Source organism: Thalassophryne amazonica, chromosome 1 (assembly GCF_902500255.1).
Source record: "Thalassophryne amazonica chromosome 1, fThaAma1.1, whole genome shotgun sequence".
NCBI classification, from domain to species: domain Eukaryota; kingdom Metazoa; phylum Chordata; class Actinopteri; order Batrachoidiformes; family Batrachoididae; genus Thalassophryne; species Thalassophryne amazonica.
This window is the reverse complement of record NC_047103.1, coordinates 171054972-171079526: the sequence shown is the minus strand read 5'-3', so window position 1 is coordinate 171079526 and position 24555 is coordinate 171054972. Positions and strand designations below refer to the sequence as shown.

Genomic DNA, 24555 nt, shown 5'->3' with positions numbered 1-24555 from the left:
CATTATGTCGTCATATGTTATGTACTATGCTGTACTTGTACGTCTAATGGTATGAGTGGGTTAGGGGGTGGTGGTGGTGGGCAGGGGGGCCGGGGGGGGTATTGTCCCTACCAAAGCTGAGACCAAACCTACGCCCTTGGCCAAAATGATAATAGTCCACGACAGGGAAATTATGAAATTTTATCTACAGCAGGGTATGGCAGCACCCTGACATCGGGGTGAATGTGAGGCATAATTGTAAAGCGCTTTGAGCGTCTGATGCAGATGGAAAAGCGCTATATAAATGCAGTCCATTTACCATTTATGATGTAGCAAAGTAAGAAGGCGGAGCCGGAAGCTTAGCATTGTTCAGATGCTGCTGTGCTCTTAGCATAGAGCTAACTGTCATTAATAAATCAGCATAATATTAGACTGTGAACAAGCTTATCCAGCTTTAATTCCAGCTTGCTACAGTTTAAGTAGCTGGGATTAGTTAGCATGTTTGCTCACTCGCTCGGCTATTATGTGAATAAATTCATTTATATTTTTGTCATCTTTAGTGTTTTAGAGGCACTTTTCCCCTCCACTTAATCAGGATTTTCTGTTTTTATATAATTATGTGACACAGCTAGCTAATCTGCACATCACCTCCTTTTTGGACACTTTTCATCACCTGAAACACGGACTGATCGACCAATGAGCAGGCTCGCTAACAAGCTAACTCATGAAACACAACTGCTAATGTTTCCAAACAGACTAGCTAATACTAAAAACGCCATGCTAACGCTGTTAGCTACCACATTATGATTTCATTAACATTAAACTACGACTGTGATTTTTATGAAATAATGTGTATTTTGCACTTTTGACTGAAGTGGGCGTGTTCGAGCGGCAGCAGTGATGTCATCAATGAGACGTGTAACATGAGCATGACTTTTAAAATGCAACCACGTCTTTGTGTTCGTGACTCACTCTGGACAGGGCCAAGTGCATCTCCAACTCCGCCACCCGCTTTCCCACGCAGGCTCGCACGCCCACGCCGAACGGGATGAAGCTGTACGGGTGGTGTTGGTACCGCCCACCTGGTGTTTCCGCGCGGAGCCAACGTCCCGGTACAAAACGTTCTGCGTCAACAAACTCTGCCTCGTCATGACAGACAGTGTAATGGCACAGATGGAACAACGTCTGGAGACAAAAAACAAACCACACCCCAGTGATGTCAAACCAAATTTAACTATCACACACGACCGTTTCTCGTCCGCAGCAGAAACCAACTTTGTACAAATTTAGCAGAAATCAAAATTTACATCCTGAAGCAGCTACAAAAGCTTTTTTTTTTTTTGGCATAACTGAACAGTCAGTTTGAGTCTGTAAAAAAAAGAAAAATTCTGATAAAATTCTGCTTTTTTTTTTAATTTGAAGAAATCTGCAGATGAACTAGAATCAGTTGCGCGTCACTTTCCGTACGTCTGACTTTAAGCTAGCTGAACTGTTCTGCTTGAGTTCATTTTAATTTCAGTGAGTCGAAGCCTCTTTGATTCCAGAACAAACACGTTGGACGATTGTTGAGTTCTGGTCCAGATGTTTCTCGTGCACCTGAAGGCATCATGATGTCACACTGTGTTAGTTCTGGTACTGTCTCCTACCTTCTTTGGAAACCAGTAGTCATCCACGATCACTTCATCTTCTGAAATGAAGCGTCCATTTCCAGGAACCACCGGATACAGGCTGATGGAGAACAAACAAGAAGAACACAAGAAGTCATAGAGCAGAGAACTGTGATCTGTGACTTAGTTCCTTCACAGGAACTTCTGTTTTCATTACTCAAAAGCTCGTGAATGTTCAAACAGATATTGAGGATGTTCTCAGACCTGAAGGATCACGTCAACGTATCTGCTGATATGTGAAGGTTCTGCTGGTCCTGGAGAAACGGAGAAAAACACCGGTACCAATAGGCCTCAGGACCTACACAGGACTTACTATGATCACAGCAGATGGTCACCCCACTGAGTCTGGTCCCCATCAGGTTTCTTCGACAACCAAAAGATTCTGATGGAGTTTTTTCTCAACACTCTGGACACTGTACTTGCTCATGGGCTGGGTCAGGATGAGACCCGACTTGTGTGTCACGCGCTCTCAGATGACTGATGATCTGGACGTGTAATTAAATTTGTATTAATGAACCCATTCTGACTAAATGTAGTGAAAATATTGGTTTCACCAGGAAGAGATTTAATCAAATGGATTATGGACCTTGCCCAAGGTCCATAATCCCCTAGTTGCTCCCGGTGTGTAGTGGGCACCTTGCATGGCAGGAGCCTGACATCCGGGTGAATGTGAGGCATTATTGTAAAGCGCTTTGAGCGTCTGATGCAGATGTAAAAGCGTGATATATAAACACAGTCCATTTACCATTTAGAATGAGTAAAGCCAGAAGGTCTCAGATGATTAAAAAAAAAATAAAAATCTGAGGTCCACATTGCAGAGTGGACACCAATAAAAGGACATGAACCTCCATCAGTTTGTTGGACTCCACCACAGTGGGACCTTGTTGGACAGTCTGGAGGACAGAGTCTCAAGTTCTTTGGTGACCTCTTAATTGTACATTTCTGTTTTGTAGATGACATCCTTCTGATGGTTTTTCCAGAACCTGCAGTTCATCAGAAATGTTTGTATCCAAATGTGGAGCAGCTTCTTAAAATCTCAAAGTACAAAACTGTGAACTGCTGCTTCCCGTCACTCACTCTGAAGACACAGGATGCTGGCCTCTGGACTCGTCCGCAGAGACGGGACGCTGGGCTCTGATATACAGAAGAACCTCAGAGTTAAGTCGTCACTCCTCTATGTTGAAAGGAAGCAGCTGATTGTGTCCATCTGAACTTGTCCAATCTGGAGGAGACTTGAGGACCTGGAATATAAATCAATGTATTTATATATGGAGCCAAATCATGATGCAAGTCTCCTTGAGGTGCTACTCAGGAGGAAAGTCATGCCGTTTCACACCATCTCTCTTTCGTGTATCGTCACCATATGTCCAGCATTGTGTCATGTAGCCACGCCCTCATCTGAGGTCCCACTCGGAAAAGGCCCTCCTCTGAAGGTGGTCTGTGCAGGAGACAGGCGGTGATAATGCTGCTGGCAGTCTGCTCAGGCTCCCTGCACTCACACGCTGCACTGTCCGTTAGGCCCCACGTCTTCATGGACAATTTGAAGCAGCTGACTCCCATGTGTAGGCGGTTTAGGGGGGGCAGCTGCCGGCGAGGTAGGTCTTCTCCTTCGACGCCATCTCCAGGATCCAGACATAATGGTGTAGACGTGTATGTCCTGCCGACTCCTACTGCTTCCATGCTGCCGCCAGCCAGGCTTTGGTTGTCAGATCCTCCGAGATGGACGTAAGCATCTCTTGCGCAGACTGGTTGTATGGGTGGCAGGAATTGAGTCTGCTTGGAGGTGTTGCCATGGTTGTGGTGTCATGGAGGAGGTGCCAATCGTGTTCCTGGGCTATCCTTGCCAGGGGGAGGGTAGCAGCCTCTCGCCGTAGGCAGTTTCACACTCTGAGCAAACCTGGCAACAGCAGTCAGGAAAAACAACCTCAGGTGTTTCTAGAACCTGCTGGATGAGTTTTAGTGCAGATCCCATTCTGAGGATGGACCACAGAACTCAGTCATAGTGACGTCCAGTCATGACCAGAGGAACCAGAACCCTAAATGTCTCTTATGTCTGGCTCCAGGCCCGGGTGTTCTTACATAACTCTTATGTAACGGCGCCTCCAGAGGAATTTCCTGACCTTTATCAGCTGCAGGAACCAGAGCAGAGGACTGAAGAGCTGCTGCAGGACTCAGCGCTCTGACACACACGGTGGGTTTAGTTTGTAAAAGGTCACGGAGCAGATTTAAAATAACCCTGAACAGTTAATTATTTGAGACAGGCAGCCACTAAGAGGCGCCAAAGAGTTTGTGGCTTCACTTGGGACTAAACAAACGGTTTTTCACATGTTTGTTTACATCACAACATGACATCAAAGGCTGTCAGATTTCATCTTCTGGAAGGAGACGCCATCCCGGAGCAGGAAGAACCCGACACAGACACAGTAGTGGAAGAAAATGAGGAAAGCTCAAAGTGAAGGTGAACTGCAGCCCAGTTCCACTGTGGTTCTCTACTAGCTGATGTTCCCGGTGAGATCATCGGTCCTGTTTGTGATCAGAATCGTGGTTAGCGTTCCAGCTCACCGTAAGGTCTCCTTTATGACGGCCTTTAGGTACGGCATCCTGCTCAGGTCCTCGGTGGTCGGCTCCCGTCTATCTGGACACACGGACTCCACCTCCTGGTACAGCTGGTCCTGGACGCCGCGGTCCCTCGCCAAGCAGTACAGTGCCCACGACAACGTGTTGGAGGTCTGCAGGAGGCAGAAGGAGGACAAATGTTCAGAAGCAGTAAAGTTGACATGATAGAGGAAAGACGCTTGATGACATCATCGGACACGTTACCAGCTTGGAGCAAATCCACACATAAACCACGATGATGCTTTCTGACAGAACAAAGTTCTGTTTGGGTGGTGAAGCTCCAATGTACCATCATCTGCAGAGTCAAAGGCCACTAGGGGGCACTAGTCCATCACTAACACTCATTGAACCCGCTGCGGAGTCTGAGTGCTGGCTGTCATATGGGTGGTGTCACAGATGATATCAAATTACTGCCGCCTAGGGTCAGTGCTTTAGAACCTATGATTACTGTCTGTTATGATTAACGATGCTAAAGAATTTGACATTTTGTTTAATGGCAAAAAGAGCGAGTTTACTACTCACGGTGTCCGAGGATCTCGTTTTTGTAAACATTACCTTGACTACCTCGAATGGGGTCTGCAGCCAGTACATTCTGAGTGCCAGTCCCAAGCCCGGATAAATGAGGAGGGTTGCATCAGGAAGGGCATCCGGCGTAAAACAAGCCAACCCAACTATGCAGAATAAAAAATCTAATTTCCATACAGGATCTGTCAAGGCCCGAGTTAACAACGACCGCCACCGGCACTTAACCAACAGGGTCCCGGTGGAAATTGAGTGACTGCTGGGCAAAGGAGAAGAGGAAGAAGAACGTGTATGCTGAACGACTTAGAGACGCTGGCACTAACAAAAAGACAGGAGGCGGAGCTGAAGATGCTGTGATTTTCTTTGGGAGTGACGAGGATGGACAGGATTAGGAATGAACATATCAGAGGGACAGCTCAGGTGGGACGGTTTGGAGACAAAGTCAGAGAGGTGAGATTGAGATGGTTTGGACATGTGCAGAGGAGGGACCCAGGGTATATAGGGAGAAGGATGCTGAGGATGGAGCCACCAGGCAGGAGGAGAAGAGGGAGACCAAAGAGGAGGTTTATGGATGTGCTGAGGGAGGACATGCAGGTGGTTGGTGTGACAGAGGAAGATACAGAGGACAGGGGGAGATGGAGACAGATGATGTGCTGCGGCGCCCCCTAACAGGAACAGCTGAAAGACAAAGAAGACTCACTTGGGTCATGAACTTCACAAAGACATTTTTAATGTAACTGCTGATGTGTGGCAGATTTCAATCGTCCGTTTAATATGTTTTTTGCTGATTTTGGAAACGCTAACTCCATCATCAGGAACGTGTTGTTTCATAAGTATTGTCCTTCATTTTATGGCAGCCAGATTCTTCTTTTGTGCTCAAATGAAATTAAACCGTTTCTTGTGTTTGGAGAAAGGTCCTACGTACAGTCTGGCGTGTGCCGTGAACCACATATCATAATATTTTGCCATATCCTGCAAAATCTGAGTATTGACCTTTATTTTGTTAAGCACTGTATAAAATTTATTGATAAGATGCTTAATTATGATATTAATGCTGTAAGTACAATTATGGGCCTTTTAGGGTCCCATTCTGTAATTGGTGCTGACTCTGGATATCTTTTGTATAAATTTCAGTGATATTCATCATGTTTGATCCTCTCGGCAGCATCAATCTGATGATGAGGAATTCAGACTGGCACAATGAATTACAGAGCTGAAGAACGTGCGGTGATAATTACACACTTGTCTACAGGCTAAAGGCCTGGTGCGGTTTGTAACATTTATTTCTTTTATGTGTTTTATTTTATTGTAAAACTTTGTTTTGAAAAGGTTTGTGAATAAAGAAATACAAAGTGTGAACTGGATAACTGAGAATGTCCACAGATAACATGACGGAGCACCAGATGATTTATTAAAGAAGACCTGCCTATGTTTCATGTGCTCGCAACATGAGCTCTGCTCCTCAGTGTTTCTACAGGAGGACAAAATTAAGTTTGTTTTTAAAAAAGAAATCATGAACTTCAAAGCAGGACACGCCCACGTTTCCCCCAGGTTAAAGACACACCCACGTTTCCCCCTAGTCCAGGACACATTCACGTTTCCCCCTAGTCCAGGACACGCCCATGTTTCCCCCAGGTTAAAGACACGCCCATATTTCTCCCTAGTCCAGGACACGCCCATGTTTCCCCCAGGTTAAAGACACGCCCACGTTTTCCCCAGGTTAAAGACACGCCCATATTTCTCCCTAGTCCAGGACACGCCCATGTTTCCCCCAGGTTAAAGACACGCCCACGTTTTCCCCAGGTTAAAGACACGCCCATATTTCTCCCTAGTCCAGGACACGCCCATGTTTCCCCCAGGTTAAAGACATGCCCACGTTTTCCCCAGGTTAAAGACACGCCCATATTTCCCCCTAGTCCAGGACACGCCCATGTTTCCCCCAGGTTAAAGACACGCCCACGTTTTCCCCAGGTTAAAGACACGCCCATATTTCTCCCTAGTCCAGGACACACTCACGTTTCCCCCTAGTCCAGGACATGCCCACATTTTCCCCAGGTTAAAGACACGCCCACGTTTTCCCCAGGTTAAAGACACGCCCATGTTTCCCCCTAGTCCAGGACACGCCCATGTTTCCCCCAGGTTAAAGACACACCCACGTTTCCCCCAGGTTAAAGACACACCCACGTTTCCCGTAGTCCAGGACACACCCACATTTCCCCCTAGTCCAGGACACACCCACGTTTCCCCCTAGTCCAGGACACGCCCACGTTTCCCCCTAGTCCAGGACACGCCCACGTTTCCCCCAGGTTAAAGACACACCCACGTTTCCCCCAGGTTAAAGACACACCCACGTTTCCCCCAGGTTAAAGACACACCCACGTTTCCCCCTAGTCCAGGACACACCCACGTTTCCCCCAGGTTAAAGACACACCCACGTTTCCCCCAGGTTAAAGACACACCCACGTTTCCCCCTAGTCCAGGACACACCCACGTTTCCCCCTAGTCCAGGACACACCCATATTTCCCCCTAGTCCAGGACACACCCATATTTCCCCCTAGTCCAGGACACACCCATGTTTCCCCCTAGTCCAGGACACAGCCATGTTTTCCCCAGGTTACAGACACACCCACATTTTCCCTGGGCTGAGGACATGGCCACAGTTCCTCCGGGTTAAAGACAAGCCCATGTTTCCACTTGGCTGCAGCAGATTGACGGTTATGCTACGTTTACACATAACGACGACAATGTTATGTGTCGACACGGGTTGAGGAGCGGACCTGCGTCAGACGGAACCCAGCGCTACAAACAACCAGAAAAGCGGTTCCAAAGACAATATATTTATTTCACCCACGAGTGCATAAAAAGTGTAAAAACAGAAATAGCGTCCTTCTGGTGGAGTGAAGGCTGGCACGCTCTCGGTCCTCAGCGTCTCACAAACGAACATCACAAGATCGAGTTCCCGGCAATTCTGCTTGAATCACACATGACTTAAATGCAGAACGCCATCCAATTATCTGCTTCAGCTGAAAGTCTTTAAGGCTGCACGTGAGCACCATTCACAGGTGCTACACATGATGTTGATGAGGGTGAAGGATTCTTCAGCCAGCACCTTCTCCACAGACAAATCAGTTCTCATGCCACCTGGAGAGCAAAGAAAAGAAAAGAACACCAAAATATCCAGCCACACCCCCCAACACACAACAGTACCCCCCCTTTAACGGGAAGCCTCCCGGCGACCGAACAGACCAGGCCCGAGAACAGCACCTCCCTCCGGGGTCCTCGTCAGGAAGCAGACAGCACCACGCTCCCACGGTCCACCACAGACAGCAGGACAGGGCACCGCAGCTGGAAGGCCGGCTGGCATCAACAAAAGCCCCAAAACATTCCCCAATAAAAGCCAACACACAAAAAAAAACACAAAACCCACCCAAAACCTCCCCAGGGGACCGTCCCATCTAACCCCGGGAAGAAAAGAAAAATTCCCAAACGCAAAAACCCAACACAGCCCCACAAACACAATACAAACATAAATGCATAAAAGAAAAATAACAAACAACCCCCCCAGAACGACCTGCAGAGCCCAACCCCCCCAGAAGGCCTTTACCGCCGGTTCCAGGAGTAATAGCCAGAACCGGAATCCCACAAAGGTCCCCAGGTATACATGGAGCAAACGGCGCCCCCCAGAGGACCGTACCATCAAACCCCAGGAGGCACCCTCCCCACAACCCCGGAACCCCAGACCCGGCCACACCTGGCTAGTCGGCCCCACAAGTCAATTTCTCCCCCAGAGGACCGTCTCATCAACCCTGGAGGTGGAACCCGGAAGGAAACAAAACAAAATCAAAGTCCAACCCCTGGAGGACTACCTAAAACAACCCCGGGGTCAAATAAAACAACCGTAAACCCTGTTACCTTCCCCGGCACCCCGAAAGACCCCAGGTCCCTCCCAGAGCCCTTCGGCGGCTCAATTTCGGCGAAAGGCTCAAAACATTAAGCCGGGGAAGGGAACAGGAAAAACTAACCCAGCCCCAACCCCAAGGCGCAGCGGAAAACCGGAAATACGTCCGGTGCTCCAACTCGACCATACCCCAGCCTCTCGGGAGGGGTGGAACTACCGAAATGGCGAACGGCAACAGATCGGCCCACCCCTCCGACTGAGGCATGTTCCCGCTGCACCACACCCCGGCAACACCAATGACGAACGGTACAAAGGCTCACCGAGGCTGGAGTGGAACCGGGCCCTAACCAAACCAAGAAAAACGCCCCTAACACCCCCCCCCCTAGGTGCAGAGGTCTTCTGAGAGAACGCTCAGCGTGACCAACCTGCACCACCCCACAACCCACAAGACGAACGGTCTTGGGGCAAGTGAGGTTGGGGTTAGGGATGTAGGGAAATAAAAAACAACAAAATAAAACGACCCAACAAACCCAAACAAAAAATACCTAAAAACACAAAAAATTAACGATTAAGTGAGCCCAGGCGGGCTTCTAACCGCCTAACATTCACTCCACCAGACACGCCTCAAACTCTCCAAACACATTATAACCCCTGTTTAAAGAAAACAAAACATTAACCCGTACTAGATTTTTTTTTTTTTGTGTTATTTTGCCTGTCCCAGAACACTTGGAGATACGTCACCATTCTTTGTCTTGACGTTTCTATGTCGGGGCATTACAGTACTCTCTGCTCGTCCGAGCTGCATGGGCTCGTCAACAGGAGGAGCCAGTAGTCCCGTCGGAAGAGCCTCAGTGGGGCGAAGAAGAGGCGGCCCAGATCTGTGTTGGGGAAAGCCCCGAGACGAAAAAACCCGCTCTGATGGGCGTCCTCTCTCGCGTCCACGCTCCTTCATCCGATCATCTAGACGAATCACCAACGATATTAGCTCATCTAAATCGCCTGGCTCGTCACGGACTGCCAGCTCGTCTTTCAATGACTCATTTAACCCATCCACAAACACGCCTCGCAAAGCTGCGGCATTCCAACCTGACTGAGCAGAAAAAATCCGAAAGTCCACGGAATACTCCGCCGCACTCCGCCTCCCCTGCCTGAGATTCAGCAACCGTTGAGCAACGGTATTCGTTTTCACCAGATGGTCAAAAACCAGTCGGAACTCCCGGGAAAAAGCCTCAAAGGATCCCAACAATGGCGAGTTGTTACTCCACAATGCTGTGACCCAAGCTAAGGCGTCACCTCGGAGCAAATTTGTCACATATGACACACGACTCCCATCAGAAGAGAAGGAAGCCGGTCGCTGAGCAAAAACCAGAGAACATTGCATCAAAAACGAAGCACAGGCTTCGACGTCTCCCGCATAAGGCTCCGGATGACAAATAATCGGTTCGGACGCCGAATCTCTGGGTGACGGAGTTATCTGCACCGGTATCGATGATGCCGCAGCCGGAGCAGCAGGAAGCGGAACGGCTTGCGCTGCGAGCTCCGTAACACGGGCGTCTGTTTGTTTGCGAGATGCTGTAATTGCTCCCATATTTTCTCCAAGTGTTCTTGAACTTTTTCGGCAAAAGGAACCGCCTCTGCCGCTGGGTCCATTATGGAATGGCCGGGAACTACTGTTATGTGTCGACGCGGGTTGAGGAGCGGACCTGCGTCAGACGGAACCCAGCGCTACAAACAACCAGAAAAGCGGTTCCAAAGACAATATATTTATTTCACCCACGAGTGCATAAAAAGTGTAAAAACAGAAATAGCGTCCTTCTGGTGGAGTGAAGGCTGGCAAGCTCTCCAGCGCCAAAAAGGATCGAAGCCCGGCGCTCCTGGACCCACTACCACCGCCAAACACCCCCCAGGTGGACACGACAAACCGACTCTCTGCGAAGCATAGAAGAGGTGAGGTAAATTAGCAGTTACAACTAATAACCTTCAAAAGACACACACTATCAGTAACACATTCAGGTCTGTATTTTAAGCTTTATGCAAATAAGCAGCTTCTCACAACAGGTGGAGGACCACTTGTCCGCATGCCACAGCAGTGAGAAGCGAGCTGCACAATCCTCATCACAATTCACGTATACTGCGTAACAAAATACCAAGTTACTATCAACAATTAGTCAAACACTTAATCACCTCTGATGTGTGCTGACAGCATGTGTCCCTCACCCTTCCTTGCTTCACGGGCTCGATGTGTCAAACCCAGGCGCGGTCCTCAGTGTCTCACAAACGAACATCACAAGGTCGAGTTCCCGGCAATTCTGCTTGAATCACACATGACTTAAATGCAGAACGCCATCCAATTATCTGCTTCAGCTGAAAGTCTTTAAGGTTGCATGTGAGCACCATTCACAGGTGCTACACATGATGTTGATGAGGGTGAAGGATTCTTCAGCCAGCACCTTCTCCACAGACAAATCAGTTCTCATGCCACCTGGAGAGCAAAGAAAAGAAAAGAACACCAAAATATCCAGCCACACCCCCCAAAATATCCAGCCACACCCCCCAACACACAAGTCATGAATGCCACGAATCACCATGAATGTGATGATTCGGGACAGAGGCGTCAGGTGTCCTCTGGAACTACTGCAACCTGTTACCACACGTTACAATTAATGACACATGTTGCCGGAGAATTATCAGGAACCATTACGCACGATCAAGAATAGTGTTCCGCGTAACAGCGCATCGTTAAGTTCTGTCACGTTGTGAACGAGGTGAACTGTCTCCACACACACACCCATATTCATCCAACCGAATTCAGATCGCTCCAGTTTTTCAGAAGAACTTTGTGTCTGCATGCGTAGTTGGGCTCTGTGCCATGGAGTGGCGCAGAGAGAAGGAGACGGACAGAGCCAGATGTGTGGCTTCATGCGGCTGTCGTCTCATGCATTTTCCCAAACATCAGGCGCATGCAGCAGGTGGAATACCTGCAGGAGCGCGCTGAAGAGCACTGAAATGAGACTTTTAGCCGACTTGGTGTCAGCAATCAAACAATGTTGTGCAGCAGGGTTTAATTGTGCGCGCACTTCTTCCTCCGCTGAACTGGAGGAAGTGCAGAGATGTCTGGCTGCACGTGAGTCTCCTCTCGTTCCTCTGGCTCAGACTCGTTCTCCCGCTCATTGGTTACAACAGCAGGTGGAACACCTGCAGGAGCGTCCTGAGGCGCTTCAGCAGGAACTGTGGACCGACATTTGGAGCCGAGTTTAATTGTGCGCACGTGACAGAAAACTGATTCGTCGTGGCGTGCAGTGAAATGTGACCCCGTGTTACAAGTCATGTCAAAACTTGACAGTTTCTGTGTCACTTCGTAATAACGCGTGACAGTTTGGGCTCCAAGAACCATCACAGGAACCACTACGAAAGTCGTCACGTTCAATTAAGGATCAATACTCATCAAGACGGATCAATACGCTCAGTTGCGTCCTCCACGACGTGAGACGAAATGAGGGTGGGTGGGTGTGACATTCGTGGAAGATTTTTTGACAGACAAAAACATGCTCCACGAATATCAAGAATATCACGCAACAACACGCACTACTAAGAAACCTATTCAGATGTGTTAAGTCACATTACGAATGTCAAGAATGTGTCACGAATGACAGAAAAATGACATTCGTAACGCGTCTTGGTTATGTGTAAACGCACCGGGTGTCTGCTGAAGTCTGCGGGTCACAGAGCTTTCTCTTATGGTGCCCCTGTTCTGTGGAATGATCTCCCTGCATCAATAAAAGTCAGATTCTGTGGAGACTTTCAAGTCCAGACTTAAGATGCACTTATTTTCCCTTTCGTATGGCAGCATACTGATATAGTATGTTACTATACTTTTTACTCTTTTTAATACATTTTATTAGTAACTGAAGTGGGCCGCGGCCTGAACTTTATCTAAATTCTGGGTCTTTTAGTGAAGTTTAGGACTAGTGGCGATCACCTTAGTATTTCCTGTTTTTCTTGTTGTTTAATGCTATATTGAATTATACAGTATTTGTTGTCTTTCTGATGCCTGATTCTGTTTTTTTTTTCTCTCTGTTTAAAGTGCAGCTCCATCCAGAGATGGTTGTGGTATTTGTGCTGGAGACCCTCCTGTCCTGTGCACCAACAGCATTTCCTGTATATTTGTTTTGTGAATTGTTCTGTAATTTGTGTCTGTATCATGGCCCAAGCAGAGGGTCACCCCTTTGAGTCTGGTCTGCTTGAGGTTTCTTCCTCAGAGGGAGTTTTTCCTTACCACTGTTACTCTGGGGGTTAGTAAGGTTAGTCCTTGTTTGTGTGAAGCGCCTTGAGGCAACTCTGTTGTGATTTGGCACTACATAAATAAAAATAAATTGAAATTGAAAAAATTGAAGTGGCTGCCATCCAGGCAAGTGTGGTATTCTTTCGTTTCGGTAGCTCAGTAGTTCTGCCCTCATGTAGTTCCTGCATGCAGGTGAAGCAGCACTTTCTGAACCTGGAGGCGATGTGTTAGATCTCCAAACTTCCTGATCCTCCAGTGTGCAGACGAACAGCAGAGATGGGTCTGGACCTGATTTTGGAATGCTGCTCAACCTGCTGGTGCGTGTTTGTTTTCAAAGCAGGAGCCAGCGTTAGCGTGCGGCGCTGCTGGTCTTGACCTCTGGAATCCAGAAGCTTCAGAAGAACGTACTTTACCACAACTTTAAGTATTTCCTGTCGTGTAAAATATCCCATGAAGTTGTGATGCAATTAGCATAAACACCTGTAAATAACAACAACTGGCTGATCTGATGGCAGCGGTCACACTTAGTTATCATGTTACGGGCTAACGGAGGTCAGAGGTTGCAGAATCCAATGGACGTCGACCTTGTTTGACCATTACTTTGGGAATCAAACATTCAACATGGTCAAAACTATTCCACTTAGTAATCCTATATCTAGCACATCACTTTTTACCTAAACTGAAGCAACAACAAACAAATTCTGCTGCAAATCTGGAAACAGTCAATCAATTTATAATTCAATATTGTCAAATAGAAGCCAAAGTTAATATTTTTTACTTCACATTCCTTATTTGGTCCAAATAACAACCTTCGGTGTTCAAAAATGAAGTCAAACTGGAAGTGCAATTCCTTGAATAACTACTTGAGGTTTCAAAAGTGAGCCACTCCCCAAAGAGCCCCCCCGAGTTTAAATATTTACCATTTCAGCAAAAATAAACATGTTTACAGCCTGGGACAAATAATAGCAATAATAATAAATAAACGGTTTTAGGCTTTATAGCTAGTTTGTTCACTCATGGCGACCGTGAGGGGGATGAACTTATTATAATTTTTAATATCAGTCATCAGTTTCAGCAGTTTTAAGTCATAAAGTCATACATACAAGGGGGCAGGGCTGCTCTGAGTCACAGTTACGGTCCCAGCGCTAGCAGCTGCCTACTAACAGGCTACTAAGTATTTTCTGAGAATTTTATTGCCAATATCTTCAGCTAATAAAGGTTACGGAGTGATTAATTACACTAATGCACCATCAAAGACATCTGGGCTCCAGTATTTCTGCTTTTTTAGTAATTTAATTTTGATTTTAGTATTATTTTGTGTCACCTCCAATTATCAGATATTGTTAGCTAGGTAACTATTATTGTGAACACCCCCTTTTCTACTTTTTTTTTTACTAATAGCCCATTTTTTTACTAATAGCCTTAAGAGTGTGCATATCATGAATGCTTGGTCTTGTTGGATTTGTGAATCTACTGAATCTACTGGTACCTTGTTTCTCATGTAACAATAAGAAATATACTCAAAACCTGGATTAATCTTTTTAGTCACATAGCACTACTATTATTCTGAACACTACTGTATGTGATGGCTAGGAAGATAGGCAGAATCCAGAGCTGCCCAGGCAGCGACATTTGCTCTCCAAACATACTCTTGAGAAAATCTCTGGGTGACGTCACAAAAGCTTTGTCCATTGTATATATCCTTAATTTGGCCGCCATTCAGAATGTTTTGATTGGAAATTAAATTCAGACAAACGTTTTCTATGTGCAGATGTTTCTTGTCTCCTCACCGTGTCAACTCCTCCCAGCAGCAGCTCAGCCACGCTGATGTAGACCTCGGACATGGACAGCTTGTCTGAGGACAGCAGGTATGTCAGGTACATTCCCTCCACTGGCTTGCCACCGTCCAACTGGGCTTCGATTTCCGCCACTCTCTTGTCGATTAGGTGTTGTGCTGCCAAACAGACAATGGCATCAGTCCAACTCAAAGAACTTCCTCAGGACTTTAGCTCAGGACTTTCCATCTTCTGGCCTACCTACGTCGTAGATGTTGTCCCAGGCCTCAACGAAGCGTCTCCAGAAGGGCAAGACGGCACGGCTCCAACGCGGAAACAGAATCACCACCTCAGACAGCGTTAGCATGTTGTTGACGGCGGCAATGAAGCGCAGCGTGTGTTCGGGAATCTCCTGCTGCAGGCAGCCCAGCCTGGTCTCAAACAAAATGGAGGCGATACCTGCAGACAACAAGATGTTCTTCAGAATTACATCGCGTCCAAACCTGAATTTACCATTTTCTATCTGGGCCAGTTGGCCCATGGATGGAATGATTCATTCTGAAGAACCTGGTCTAAACCACATCAGCATGCAGCAATGTTTGATCCACCATATTTGAAAGTAAGTCTGAACCCAACAACTAATACCTGTGGTTCTTCAAACACTCCATGCTAACCACATTATGGTCACTTTCAAACAGTTAAATCACTCCAGATTCTAAATTCCTTAAATAGTACTCCAAAATACCATACCTTCAAAGCCAAACTTGTAGAGCTCTGCAGCCAAATCTGAAACAGTCAGCTGGTCCTCACTGTGACTTCGGAGGAGCTCAATCCGCTGCAGCAGATCTGAAACCACCTGTTGGATGACAGGGGCATAGGGCATCACTTCCTTCATCTTCAGCATCTTGGGGTTCAGCACACTGCGGATTTGGTACCACGTTGGTCCTGTACTAGAAAGGGAAAATGACTCAGTGGTTTCCTTGATTATAAACTTGAGGGGTCCCACGTTACGACCATGAGGAACTCCTTAATACGTATCATGCTGTTGGAAGCATATTTTAAACATCTGATCTTTTAACATTTACATCTTTTGGATCTTCTTCAAACCTCAGCCAACCGGATCAGGAAGTAACAGTTCACTAAGGTGGATTGTTACTGTGGCAACTAAACCCTTGCAATACAACCACTTGAAATAGTGCCACAACTCAACTAGCATGATTTAGTACTGACCTCATTTACAAGGCAGCATCTCATGAAACCAGCACAAAGCTCAAAAAATATATTCATAACACACAGTAACCTGACTGGCTGGTTAGTTGGAGTTAGTGTTATGCTAATGCAATGCATTTTGTCTCTCCACTCACCTGACATGCAGACCATAGGCCTGGCCCCGCAGGTCCCTGTACTCCTTCCAGTGTGGCAGCTCGGTGCGGACTGGGTAGCGTCCCTCCTGCTGGATCACCTGAGCTATGAGCTCTGGACTCGCCACATTCACCAAGTCAAATGAGCCGAACTTGGAGCGCCAGATGGGGCCATAAAGACGCTTCTGGACACCCTAGAAGTTAAATAACTGTTAGATACACCAAAGACATTATCCGTAATTAAAAAATAAACTTATAAGTTCCAAGTGTCTAACTAGCTCAGGGGTGGGCAACGCGGTCCGAGACACTGCAGGTTTTCCTTGGAACCAATCACCTCAGCAAGTGGGTTTGCTGATGAGCTTCTCACCTGAACATAATGCTGCGCTTACACATAATGATGACAAGTCACGAATGCCACGAAGTATACATTCTTGGCCGAATGTGATGATGTGACGCAGAGGTGTCAGGTGTCCTCAGGAACTGCTGCAACCTGTTACCATGTGTTACGATTAATGGCACGTGTTGCTGGCAAATTATCAAGAACCATTATGCACGGTAAAGAATAATGTTACGCGCTGTTCCGTGCTATTGCGCGTAACAATGCATCGTTATATTCTGTCATGTTGTAAATGAGGCAAATTTTATCCACACACACCCATATTCATCCATCAGCTGCTGAACAATTCAGATCGCTCCAGTTTGCTCCTCAAAATCCACAGCAGAAGAACTTTGTGACTGCATGCTTAGTTGGGCTCTGTGCCATGGAGTGGCGCAGAGAGGAGGAGGAAACAGAGAGCCAGATGTGTGGCTCCACGCGGCTCTCATCTCGCTCGTTTTCTCAAACATCAGGCACATACAGCAGGTGGAACACCTGTCATGTTCACTTCCGCGTGCCCGTGAGGACAGAGACCTATGTGGGACATTGGCTGTGCGCTGCAGGGTGCTTGTGGCGTCGTTTGTCCAGTGTGTGGTTGATTCACAGCTGATCGCTGTGACGGACGGTTTGGTATGTACTGCGAAGTGAGGCTCCTCCTCCTTCAGATATTTGTTATTTATGCTGGTCTGAAATGCAGGATTGTGGATCGAGCCACGGAAAGAAGCCCTGCTGATTTGCTCTGACATTCTGCCGGGAGGTTTTGCACTGAAAGGCCGTTTGGATGTGCCCTGTCCAGACTGCACCGCCTTGACGTTCATTGCGGACCACTGGGAAGGTTCTCTCAGTCTCAGACTGACAGCTGTGTGTCCTGCTGAGCTGCGTGACACAAGGCCACCCTCATGTGGCTATGTTTAGTAATGTTTTAAAGTTAGGATTTATAAATTGTCATTTTAAATTGTTTTATTGTTAATAAATTCTTTAGTATTTTGGAACCACTTCTCTGTCTCATTTGCAATGAATCTGTGTGTCTTGAGTTGAAGTTATTTTAACTGCTGAATTTCCTGTGTGAAACGCCCAGGGTGGTGTCAGAAGTCCGACCTATCATGTTTATTCATGATTTCCAATTGTCTTGACGATTAAAGGTAACTTCTCCGCTTTGCCACATTTGGTGTCAGAAGTGGGACGAAAATTGAGAGCAGAGAGATGTGTTCTGTTTGTTTTTTAGGGAAGGCAATATTTTCTGTTGTGTGTGTTAATTTTTTTGTTTTGTTTTTTTTTTTTTTTTCAGAACAAAGCAGCAGTTGGCTTCTGTGGAAGTGATTTCCCCTCTTATTTTGATCTCACCCTTATCATGGGAAAGTCTCAGGTGGTATGATGGTGGACGAAAGACAGGAGCTGAGAGAGTTAGTCACTCAGCTTAGGATGGAGAATAAGAGGCTGAAACAGGAACAGGCTGAGGCGGTGCCTGGCCAAAGTACAGAGCTCTTGTTTAATGTGTCCTCCCGTTGGAATGCTGCGGTGATGGAGAAGTTAATTTTTTTTTTTACTTCGAGACAGAAAATGTCCCATGTTTAGGGGAAAGACAGGCATGGGGTTGGCTGAATGGCTGGAGGAGATGCAAGCCTGCGTGAGAGCCTATCACGTTTTGGAAGCCAACCAGGCATTTTTTATTTTGATCATCTGGAGGGGGAGGTACATGAGGAAATTAAGCACTGTTCCAGCGAAGACTGTTCAGACCCAGCAAGGATCATTGGGGTGTTACAGGAGCTGTATGGGTGTACAGAATCTTATGTAGCACTTCAAGAGGCTGTTTTCTTTCATAGACAATGTGGGGGAGAGACTCTATTGGGGTTTTCATTGGCATTGATCGGCCTGGTGCATCTGTTATGCGGCGCACACCTAATGGTGTCCCAAATGCAGAGGTTTTGTTACGTGATCAGTTTGTGGATTGTGTGCTTGATGGGTCACTTCGTCACGAGTTGAAGTAGTTGGTGCGCTGGAGGTTAGGAGAAAGGCAATTAGGTGGGAATGAGAAGATTTACCTTGAGGTATGAAGGGTCATGATTCTTCCATCCAGTCTGTTGTGGGTACTCAGTGCCTGGTTCAGGGTAGTGGCCAGGTGGAGGCTAGTTCTTTTCAGGCCTCAGAACTCTGGGAAGAAAGGGAGATGCTTCAATTGCAGCAGGAGTAGTTGAATCTGCTAACTCAGCATATTTCCCATTTGTGGGATTCTGAGCGGTCTCATTAACCAGTTAGTTCCTCTGGGTTCTATAATTTGTAGGCGCTGTCAGAAACCAGATCAGACTTTGCCAGGGCGCGTGATGGAGTTTGAGTGATGGGCTGCAGTTAACCCTTTTTGACGGCTTCTTGGTCAAACAGGCCATCTCGCTCTGTCCAGTGGTCGGGAAACTAGTGCCCATCGAGCTGTGGAGTTCAGTTTGGGGGGACCAATTACTGGCTCAGGTTCGTTTAGGATGGGTGACAAGGTAGTGTCCAAGCTTGTGTCGACGTGACCTCATTTAGGGGTGAGCATGGGGGGAATTGTGATCCCTTGTCTGATAGACACGGGGGTCTATGGTGTCCACTATTCCGGAGTCTCTTTTCCATCAACAGTTTGAGCCATGGGGTTTGGGGTGGTTGAAATCCTGTCACTGGCTACAGCTTAAAGCAGCTAATGGTTTAGTCATCCCTTACCTGGGCTATTTGGAGCTGGATGTGGAGCTTTGTGTTAAGCTGTTGCCAATGTATGGCATCTCGGTGATTAAAGATCTGCCTGGTGTGTCTCCGCAGGTTCCCAGCATCCTGGGATGAATGTCATCCACAGGTGTTATGAGGAACTTTTGGGGCAGTACAGGGTTTCCTTGTTCAATCCGTTGGCGGAGCTCATCATGCAGGCGTTCCAGAAGCATCACAAAGCCAGTGGTATTGTTGATCGAGGAGCAGGGAAGGTTAAGGTTCATGGTGGAGGGACTTGTCAGATCGCGGGTGGTGTGATGAAATTTGATAGGGCCATGTGCTCAGAGCGGTATTCTGGTGGGGCGGCCCTGTTTGAGCCTGTGGAGTCTGGTTTGCCTGCCGGACTGTTGCCATCTCCTGCTTTGGTGCAGGTGGAATGGGATACAGTCTACATTCCGGTGGTGAATGTGGGGTCCGTGGATGTGTGGCTACATCCCCGGGCTATGGTTGGCACTCTAGAGGAGGTGCGGATTGTGAGTTTGCCTGCAGGGGTTGCTGATGTGCCCCCGGTGGAGGTGATGGTGGTCTCGCAGTCCGTTTCTCCATCAGTGCAGGATCAGATTGCAGCCTTGGAGTTGAGTCCCTTAGCTTTGGAGCTACAAGGTAAGGTCAGAACATTGTTGGGTCAGTTTAGTTTTGTCTTTTCAGCCCAAGATGTGGATCTGGGTTGTACTGACCTAATATCGCATGAGATTTCACACCTGGATGATGTTCCGGTGTGACAGCGGTACAGCAGAATTCCGCCATGTGAGTATGAGGTGATTAAAGAACACATCAATCAGCTGCTTGGAGCACAAGTTATTAGAGAGAGTAGCAGTCCCTATGCCTCTCCTACTGTGCTGGTTAAGAAGAAGGACGGTAGTTTGCGTATGTGTATTGACTATAGGGTCCTGAATGGAAAAACCAGGAAGGATGCCTTTCCTTTGCCTCGGATTGATGAGTCCTTGGACGCCCTCATTGGGGCTCGTTGGTTCTCTACTATGGATCTGGTTAGTGGGTATAACCAGGTTCCTGTGGCGGAGGCTGACCGTCACAATGGCCTTTTGCATGCCTTCTGGTCTTTTTGAGTGGAACCGTATGCCCTTTGGGTTTTGCAATGCTCCTAGTACCTTTCAGAGATTGATGCAGAGGATTTTTGGTGACCAGCAGTGTCTGTCTTTATCGTTAGATTTTTTTTCCTCTACTACTGAACAACATGTGGACAGGTTGAGGGTGGTGCTGGAACAGTTGCAGCAAGAGAGGTTAAAGGTGGAACTCAAGAAGTGTGCCCTTTTCCAGCAGAAAGTGCGTTACTTGGGGCATGTCATCTCCGATAAGGGTGTTGCCACTGACGCTGGTAAAGTGGAGGCGGTTGCCCATTGTCTGGCTCCGACCACACTTTCGGAACTGCGCTCTTTCTTGGGCTTTGCCAGCTATTACCGCCAGTTTGTAGAGGGCTTTGCAAGGTTGGCAGCACCCCTGCATAAGCTGGTAGCTGAGTTGGCTGGTATGAAGTATTGCTCGGGTCATAGCAATAAGAACACTGATGCCCTCTCCCATCAGCACCCGCCTGGGGCACAGGACTTCCAAGTAATGGTTGGTGGTGCACGGCTTCTGGAGCCGTTGCAGCAGGTTTTCCAGGGGAAAAACGTGGCTGTAATGCAAGCTGTTGTTGCTGTCTTGCCCCACCATCTTCCATCTGACTTGGCTGCACTGCAGCAGGATGACTCAGTTATTCAGAAGGCTTTGGCATTCTGAGAACGTAAAAGGGGTCCTGATAAGGAAGAGCGGAAATGTGTGTCACAGTCAGCCCGGTGTAACAGTGTAACTTCTCACCCTGGATAGCTTCCCAATATCTTACCCCCCACCCTGGAAATCCCCCCACCCCACCCAGGACAGACAACATTCCAACATTCCACTCTTGGAATTAACTCCAAAATGAGTTTAAGCCCCTTTCACACTGAGGCTGCTCCCAGTTGCGTCGTGCGTCATTATGACGCCGCCGCGTGGAAGCAACCTAGTGCAGAGACGATGCAGCTCGGCACCACAAAAGCACGAGGGGCACAGACAAAAATTAAGCATGTTTAATTTTTCTTGCGTCCTCTGCTCGACGCAGAATTAAGTGGTTTCAGTGAAAGTCAGAGCAACAGGACGGTACTCGACGTGACTGGAAGCCACACACTCACAAGACCCAACGCCAAATTATGATTGCTGCTGTGTTCCATTGTTCCCGCAGTATAAATCATGCAGGATTGTTTTTATATTGTGTACTCAATGCAGTAAAAACTACATGCTCAAAAAAAGAGCACAGAAAAAAAAATGCTGATTGCAACTGCAGCTTCTTCTCTGTGTGGAGCTGTCTGGTGAAGAGAGGCACTGTGAAGCAGCTGCAGGTTCTTCTTCTCTCTCTGTGTTTAAATAAAATCCATAAACGTCCTTCTCACAGACTGATTGCCAGAGACAGGACATGTCCACATCAAGTAGAACTCCAGACATCTCCACATTTACAGTCTATCTGCAGCCAAACTGTGCACTCTGATTCCTCTGTGCAGAGAACCTGCAGGTGGCATTCTCACCTCCTCTCTGCCCCCTGCTGCGCGCAACTGATGCAGACATTCCTGCGTCATCATGATGCAACAGGAAGCAACTGGGAACAGCCCCAGTGTGAAAGGGGCTTTAGCCTGAAAGAGCTGGTGCCACTTAACACTTTTAAATAACTCTTGAAACAAAGTCTCTGACCTGTAGATGTTTTACCTGATTGTATTATCTCATTTAAGTGTCTGTTTTCTATGTAAATGTAACTGTGTGTGTTTCACACCGGGGCTGCTCTCAGTTGCGCCGTGCATCATTATGACGACACCACGTGGAAGCAACTCAGTGCCAAGACGATAGAGCTCAGTGCCACAACAGCGTGAGGGGTGCAAAGAAGGAAGCAAGTCGGGCGCCGAAAAATTAATCCTGTTTAGTTTTTTTGGCGACCTGTGCCCAACGCAGAAACAAAGTGGTTCCAACGCAAGTCGGGGCAAAGAGGCATAACTCGGGGCAAAGAGGCGTTACCCGGCGTGACTCGGAAGCCAATTTATGATTCCTGCTGTGTTCCATTGTTATAAATCACGCAGGATTGTTTTTATACCGTGTACTTAATGCAGTAAAAACCACACGCTGAAAAAAAAAAGACCACAGAAAAAAAAATGCAGACTGATTGCCAGAAATATCCAGTAAAAAGTCTGGACATCTCTAGTCCACTCATGGACGTTCGTTCACGCGCGCATATGTGAACAAATAAAAGAAAAAAAGTCTGGCTGCAGGCAATAGTTCCTTGTTCTCTGCTCAAACTCTCACATCACAGTTAAAAAAAGACATAAGTCCTGAGACAGGACATGTCAACATCAAGTAGAACTCCAGAGGAGTTCAAAGGAGGAAAGATAAACTATAACAGCGCAGCCCTGCAGCTCTGCACAAGAACAAATATAAAGTAGAAGAGAAGTCAGAGTGCACAGTCTGTCTGCAGCCAAACTGTGCACTCTGACTTCTCTGTGCAGAGAACCTGCAGGCTGCGTTCTCACCTCCTCTCCAGAGGTTGTGAGTGGTATTGTTGATCGAGGAGCAGGGAAGCTGTGAGTTTATCTGCTCCTCTGCAGTTGGGTCCACTGGTGGACCCAGTGGCGTTTGTGCCATCTTTGCTGGTGGATTCTGCTCCGGTGGAGCCTTGTACTTCTTCCCTCCCCATTATTGAAGGAGTTGCACTTCAGCGGACAACTAGGGCCACTGCGGGTCATCATTCTAATGTTCACCATCTTCCACGGTCTGCAGTGCGTGTGGGTCCTGCCGGCCCCATGTACTGTAAGTGGTACTGACTGGGCCGGGGGTTGGAATGGTTTAGGTCGTTCCATCGTCAGGGGTGATGATTCAATTTGTGGGGGAGGATTGTAGCAAGATGGATTATCTTAATGATTTTCAGCTGGTGGGTTGAGTTTAGTCAATCGGTGCAGGAGAATGTTTGTATAAATTCTGTGTTCCTGTGAGGACAGAGACCTCTGTGGGAGCTGTCGTTGGCTATGCACTGCAAGGTGCTTGTGGCGCCATTTGACGCTCCAGTGTGTGGTTGATTCACAGCTGATTGCTGAGACGGACAGTTCGGTATGTACTAAGGGAGAGATTATATCTCCACCCTGGAAGGGAACACCTCGGGATCCCCCAGTCAGAGGTGGTCGATGCGGCCCGGGAAAGGAAAGTCTGGGGTCCCCCGCTGGAGCTGTTGCCCCCGCGACACGAACCTGGAAAAGCGGTTGAAGATGAGTGATGAGTGAGTATTTTGGAACGACTTCTCTGTCTCATTTGCAACAAAACTGTGTGTCTTGAGTTGAAGTTATTTTAATTGCTGAATTCCCTGTGTGAAACTCCCAGGGTGGTGCCAGAAGTCCGACCTATCATGTTTATTCATGATTTCCAATTGTCCTGATCAAAGTCAAAGTCAAAGTGTCTATTTGTCTCCCTAAGGAGAAATTTGCCTTGGACAGGGTCTGCTACACAACAACAACTACAACAACACCACATCCAGTACATAGCACCCATACATTAAAAACAACAACACAGTAAGTCAAAGGATAAAATATAAATACACAACATTACTAACATCTTTGTGCAAATTCCGCAATACATACCCTTAAAGCCCCTTTCACACCGGGGCTGCTCCCGGTTGCTCCCAGTTGCGCCGTGCGTCATTATGACGATGCCACGTGAAAGCAACTCAGTGCCGAGATGATGCAGCTCAGCGCCACAACAGCGCGAGGGCGCAAAGGAGGAAGCAAGTCGGGCACCGAAAAATTAAACCTGTTTAATTTTTTTGGTGTCCTGTGCTCGACGCAGAAAGGAAGTGGTTCCAGTGCAAGCCAGGGCAAAGAGGCATTACCCAGCGTAACTCGGAGCCAGTTTACGATTCCTGCTGTGTTCCATTGTTCCCGCAGTATAAATCACACAGGATTGTTTTTATATCGTGTACTTAATGCAGTAAAAACCACATGCTGAAGAAGAAAAAAAAAAGTAGACTGATTGCCAGAAATATCCAGTAAAAAGTCCGGACATCTCTAGTCCACTCATGGACGTTCGTTCACATGCGCACATGTGAACAATTAAAAGAAAAAAAAAGTCTGGCTTCAGGCATTAGTTCCTTGTTCTCTGCTCAAACTCTCACATCACAGTTAAAAAAAGGACAAAAAAGGACATAAGTCCTGAGACAGGACATGTCAACATCAAGTAGAACTCCAGACATCTCCACATTGCTTGACGGTTTGCGCGCACGCATGCGCGTGCATCTTGCAGTCAAAGGAGGAAAGAAAAGAAAAAAAATGTCTGCAGGCAGT

At 47.3% G+C, this 24555-nt stretch overlaps 1 protein-coding gene across 1 annotated transcript in view; it reads right to left on the bottom strand.

The window, feature by feature from the left end:
- Nucleotides 1–24555, bottom strand: part of si:ch211-113j14.1 (sterol 26-hydroxylase, mitochondrial) — a 39751-nt gene that overhangs the window by 10793 nt on the left and 4403 nt on the right. Inside the window, exons 2-8 of the mRNA XM_034179281.1 lie at nucleotides 16105–16295; nucleotides 15491–15690; nucleotides 15002–15199; nucleotides 14756–14919; nucleotides 4209–4375; nucleotides 1626–1707; nucleotides 952–1164 (exon numbers count right to left, since the gene is read on the bottom strand). Of these exons, the coding sequence (XP_034035172.1) occupies nucleotides 952–1164; nucleotides 1626–1707; nucleotides 4209–4375; nucleotides 14756–14919; nucleotides 15002–15199; nucleotides 15491–15690; nucleotides 16105–16295 (1215 nt within the window). The remainder of the gene's footprint in view (nucleotides 1–951; nucleotides 1165–1625; nucleotides 1708–4208; nucleotides 4376–14755; nucleotides 14920–15001; nucleotides 15200–15490; nucleotides 15691–16104; nucleotides 16296–24555) is intronic.